Below are 5,749 nucleotides of genomic sequence, written 5' to 3' on the forward strand. Positions count from 1 at the left end.
CGCAATTTAGTAGGCGTCGCCTGCTCAATCGTAGGCTAAGGTCCAGCACACGCGATCCAGTAGGCGCCGCAGGCCAATCGTGCGCAGCTACTGGAATGGAATTCCAAACTTGTCCTTAAGCCCGTCTAAAAATTCTGAAACTCTTCCAAGGCATATTACAACCTTGCCCCATCACAACGCAACAAGAAAATCCAAAAACGGATGTTGGGAAGGTTGAAAAGTTGTATCCGGAAGATTGCCAGCTAAAACGACTCTAAGTCCTCATTACACTTAGAAAAATTTTCAAGTCTTAAGTCTAAGAGCACATTGTTCAAGGCTAATCCGTGCACGAATTTTACGGGGCGTTACAGATAGTAGCATAGAATCCAAAATAGTATGGAGTATTGATACTTTCTCTAAACCTCCATGGATCGTTGCTCTGATACCATGTTAAACTGATGCATTATAATGATCACACACACACCCAAAAGCCATTGAAGCAGAGAAGAGAAGAAAGGAAAGAGCTAAGATATTGTTATTCAAGTGGTAAGGTATACAATGAGAGGGACATGGTTGCTATTTATAGACTCACATGTATGTCACATGAGCTTCTAGAACATTCCTAACTAACTCTAACAACTTGGATAACTAATCTAATCAACAACCACTAACTTGGTGCCTCCACTAACTTCACTAACTAACTTGGCTAATCAACCTTTTATCAATGTAACAGTAAAAACCCAAAAACAGTAAAAATGAGCTAATGATCTAACTCAGAAAAGTGATCATAACTAATACGTTTTAACAGTTATGAACCAAGTTGGAAAGGGTGAATGGGATGGATTTAGTCGGGATTATCGGGCCAATTGAAATGTTGGAGAGTTTTATTTGGATTTCATATCCTATTATCAATTGGTTAAATAGAGGACTTGGGATTAGACAGAACGGTTTATGCGTATTGTGAAGAAACTGTCTTTTCCTCTCGATCTTCTTTCTAGAGTCTAAGATTCTCATCCCTATTCTTTTCTATATTCCTTAGCTACTTGTTATTTCAATATTTTCCATTGTAATCCAATAGTTTAAGTGTTACCATTGTCATTTGGGCTATCTGTTATTATATAATATTTACGTGTTTGTGTTGAGAATTCGGGTTCGTTACAGTTTCCTGACAAATTGAAATGATGTCGAAGACTGATGCAGAAGTAGCTAATAAACTTGACTTATAAAAACTTTAAAACAAAATAAATTTATAGGTGGAAAACTAACCAGGTTCCGATGAATGTAACAATAACGACCTACACCCTTGTAGGATTCAGCAATAAATTATTGCTAAATCTCTTTTTCATTATCCTTGATTATTTATCGAATAGAACACTTGTGAGAACAATTTTATGAAAAGCATATTTTATTTATTTAACAATCATCAAGAGGACACTCAAACAGGAATACTGGAAAATGGAAAGCAGATACAATCAAATATAGTACACACATAAGCAATAACATTGAAACATGGTGGAGCTAGTTGCTTTGATCTTTCAAAGTGCTTCATTTCCAGTTTTTGGAACCCACACTAGATCATTACTTGATGGGAAGAAGTGACAGATAGGTGATGCTCCTGGTAATACACCGAGCACTCGGAAAGATACATGAGATGGATCCCATTCAGAGGTATCCAAGTGACATACAGCAATTGATTCCACTGTATCACCATTTGCTTCATTCCTCAATGAAACTTTGGACACCTTTCTTTCATCGCTAATCGTGTGATGACAATAGAAAACCGTGTAATCACAAGACAGGATATGACACATCACCATCTTAGGAGCGGAAACTTCTTGTGGAACATCCACAATAGTATAGTTCTGTGGGTGAGGAGTTGAGTCCTCGTTTGAGAAATGAGTTGTTGTGGATAGAGTTTTGACTTGGGTTTTCTCTCCCATGATCTCGTGAACAAAGTCGAGCATTCCCTCCGCGGATGTGGCACAGTACTGTGTCTCTCCCGTTATAGGTGATGATAATTCACATATTCTCAATGCATCTTCCATGGATTTAGCCTGTGGAGAGTTTTCAGACAACGAGAAACGTTGAAGAAGGTTTTGGAGTTCCTTGAATGAAAATGGAATGGAATCGGCTGCTTTTTTGGGAAAGAAATTTTGCGGGGAATTAGAAGGAGAAGAAATTAGATTTATTCTTTTTTGAAAGGAGAGAGTTACTGTTTTCCCCATCTTTAGATCATCCTGAAGGAAGAAAATTGATGCTATCGAAGGATCATCCATATGTGTATGGGATGATGAATGCATTATATGTTCATTCCTTCTTTTCACTTGCTCGTTGTTTCCCTCTTTATAAAAAATGAAGGGAATCGCCAGCTTTTTGTTACCGGAAATCTCTTGCTGATGATTGTGTTCGGAATGAATATGTACATTCTCTTTCTTCACTTGCTCATCATTGGCCTGTTTATAAAAAAAGAAGGGAATCGCCAACTTTTTGTTACCGGAAATCTCTTGCTGATGATTGTGTTCGGAATGAATATGTTCATTCTCTTTCTTCACTTGCTCATCATTGGCCTGTTTATAAAAAAAGAAGGGAATCGTCAGCTTTTTGTTACCAGATATCTCTTGCTGATGATTGTCTTCAGCTCCGTAAATCGCTTTTAATGCTTGCTGATGGTTGTCTTCAGAATGGATATGTTTGTTCTCTTTCTTCACTTGCTCATCGTTGTCCTGTTTATAAAAAATGAAGGGAGGCATCAGCTTTCCATTACTGGAAATCGATTGCTGATGATTGTCTTCAGATCCATAAATCGCTTTTAATGCTTGCTGATTACCGTCTTCAGAATTTCCTTGAACAACTTTCCTAGCTTCTGTTCCATAAGCAACCTGCCATATTATATTATAATGTGACCAACAACATATATTTACAATCAATCATAGTTTTCATATAGTAATAAGTAGTAACAATAATATTATGTTATAAGGTGATCAGTGACATATATTTATAATCAATTAGAGTTTTTATATAGTAAGTAGTACCAATAATATTATATTGAACAAAATATTACTTAAATCTAGCTTGTAATTAAGATGGAGGAGAATATTAAATTACCAACAGAATTAGGGAGAGAAAACAATAATAAAACTTAAGATCCATTGTTTTCCTGTTGAGTTCTTGAGAAAATTCTTCTGAAATAAGAGAGATATATATAGTAGTGAAAAAAATGGAGGAGGGTACTGTGCCATTTTTATCTGCACAAATAAGTAATAAGTAACACCAACATTGGTTGTGGTGCAGTGGATGAGTCTGCTCCACCCTTAACCAGAGGTCGAGGGTTCGACCCTGGATATGGAGAAAACTCTGTTGGGAGCGCTACCACCTTAATGGGCCCTGCAACGCGCGATCCAAATTAGTCGGGGCTCCAATGCCGGCACTGAACACCGGATGGAAAACCAAAAAAAAAAAAAGTAGTAAGTGACAAGTAGCGCCAATAATATTGTCAAATTTCAATTGAATAACATTTTTTCATTTCTTTCTTCTCTAAGATATGGCTCAGAGGGAATAGTGTCCAGTAGAGGTGACGTTATAGTTACATCATCATGTTAATGGAGGGTTTGGCCAAAAAAGATCTGCAATGAAAATGCTCATGCCAATGCTATATCGAACTTAATTCCTTGTTTAGCAGGAATGCACATCAAAGTAACTGACAAGAGAGAGTTGTTCGGATGATAAGCACCCCTCACTTCCAACTCAAGTAATTGACAAGAGGGAGTTGTTTGGATGGTAAGCACCCTTCACGTCCAACTCAAGCAACTGACAAGAGAGAGTTGCTCGGATGGTAAGCACCCCTCACCTTCAACTCAAGCAACTGACAAGAGGGAGTTGTTTGGATTGTAACCACACCTCACTTCCAACTCAAGTAACTGACAAGAGGGATTTACTCAGATGGTAAGCACCCCTCACTTCCAACTCAAGTAACTGACAAGAGGGAGTTGGTCGAATGATAAGCACCCCTCACTTTCAACTCAAGGTACTGACAATAGGGAGTTGCTCAGATGGTACACTTTCAAAGGTTGTGCGTTCAAGTCAACAAAAGAGCAAAAAGAGGTGGGCGCTGCTAGGGACAGGTTAAAAAAAACACCAAATTAACTATCATTTCTTTTTCCTTTTCAATGCAATATCACCCTAAATATCCCTGATACAAATGCTCATTTAGCACTAATTAGAATTTATAGAAGAGCATTTGATTCGAACTTTTTCTTAGAATAAATGTTTTGGAAGTAGTGAAAGTGGTGGGTGCGGTGCTATTATTGTCTGCACAAATAATTGAGAAGCATTATTGTTTCTAACGTGAAACTCGTTTAAATGCAAAGGCCCAAAATACCCCTTTATGTCACATTTTGTCCTCCACTTGCTTCCCTCTTCTTAACTTTTACTATTTTTTTCTTCTGCTTTTTGTTCAATTTTCCTTCAAATCTCTTCATCTTCATACCGTTTAACTTGACTTCAGATGAGGACTTCAACTTTCATCTATGTCCTCCAATTTCGGTTGTACACAAATAGACGCTTGAACTTGTATAAAATTGAAAAAGTAGATACATGCACTCTATGTGGCGTTCTACATGGCCAATCCATCTCCTATGTGGCATCCTACGTGTATTATGCCATATAAGATGTGTGTGTCTACTTGTTCAATTTTATACAAGTTTAAGTGTCTACATCACATCCAAAGTTGGAGGTCATAAATGTGAGTTGACGCCAAGTTAAAGGGCATGCTTTTGTATTATGCAAAAAATATAATATTAATTAAGCACAAAATGATATGATTAATGCTCAAAAGACAATTAAAAATACTTAAATGTGAAGCAAATAATGACTAAATATATGTAGTTTTGACCTCACATCAGTTTACGTCTTTACTAATCTAGTAAAGCTCTCGGCTAAACAAGCATCTGCCGCTTATTTCATGACTGATTTTATTGCATACTAATTTATTTTATTGGAAACCGACAAATGAATTCTCCTCAGTGCACTGGAGTACCAGCCATCTTATACATCTTAGAAAAGAAATATCAAAAATATTTGTTTACTTTCTGGACTTGCTGAGACAGACAATGGAATCTTCAAGAAGATATTCTTTTAATCTGAATCTTGGCCTCACATTTCTGATAATTCATGACGTACATTTGTCGTATAATTTTTTTCTTTAAAGCAACATTTTGTTATTGGTTAAATCAAAAACAAAAACAGAACCATTTAAGACCGTTAATTGATTAGCTGAGAATTGATAACAAATATCTTATTGGTTTGGTTGTAACACATTTACAAATCGATAACCAATAAATCAAACCGATAAAGTACAAAATTGGACTAAGCCGACCAATAAGCTCTCCTAGTCGTACAAGTAATACAAGATGGTAAGTGTAGATATATCGTATCTATAGAGACTTGGAAGATGATTCAAATTCTTATTTCACTATTCGTAAAAGAACCAAATAATTCTTGAAATTGTTGTTATTTCACTATTAGAAACGCGTTTGTTTAAATCAGATGATGGAGAGGTCCAGGGTCTTGGCCTTATTGTTTTGAGTATCAATCACTCCCAAGAGAAGCAAGTGGCCGCCGCCATGAAATAAGTTGTTCTCGAGATTTTGTAGGAGTACATTTGTTTATCTCCGAAACCTACTGAAAAGGAATAGTGAAAAAATGGAAGGAGGACAACTGATCAGATTAATAGACAAGCTGTGTACACATATTAAAACAGTAGAGCCAAATA

At 36.5% G+C, this 5,749-nt stretch overlaps 1 protein-coding gene across 4 annotated transcripts; it reads right to left on the minus strand.

The window, feature by feature from the left end:
• Positions 1–1,366: 1,366 nt before the first annotated feature.
• LOC107851981 (BURP domain-containing protein BNM2A) lies at positions 1,367–4,238 on the minus strand. 4 transcript variants are annotated; one of them, XM_047412429.1, is made up of 3 exons: positions 3,682–4,209; positions 3,085–3,363; positions 1,367–2,858 (listed from the first exon to the last, which is right to left on the minus strand). In XM_047412429.1, the coding sequence occupies exons 2-3, from the start codon at positions 3,127–3,129 to the stop codon at positions 1,515–1,517; spliced, it is 1,389 nt and encodes a 462-aa protein (XP_047268385.1). In that variant the 5' UTR covers positions 3,130–3,363; positions 3,682–4,209; the 3' UTR covers positions 1,367–1,514. The 4 variants fall into 4 exon arrangements, with proteins under 4 accessions (XP_047268385.1, XP_047268384.1, XP_047268386.1 ...); XM_047412428.1 differs by having other exon boundaries at positions 3,567–4,209; XM_047412430.1 differs by having other exon boundaries at positions 3,827–4,206.
• Positions 4,239–5,749: the final 1,511 nt, after the last annotated feature.

The sequence above is a fragment of the Capsicum annuum genome, chromosome 5 (assembly GCF_002878395.1).
Source record: "Capsicum annuum cultivar UCD-10X-F1 chromosome 5, UCD10Xv1.1, whole genome shotgun sequence".
Lineage (NCBI taxonomy): Eukaryota > Viridiplantae > Streptophyta > Magnoliopsida > Solanales > Solanaceae > Capsicum > Capsicum annuum.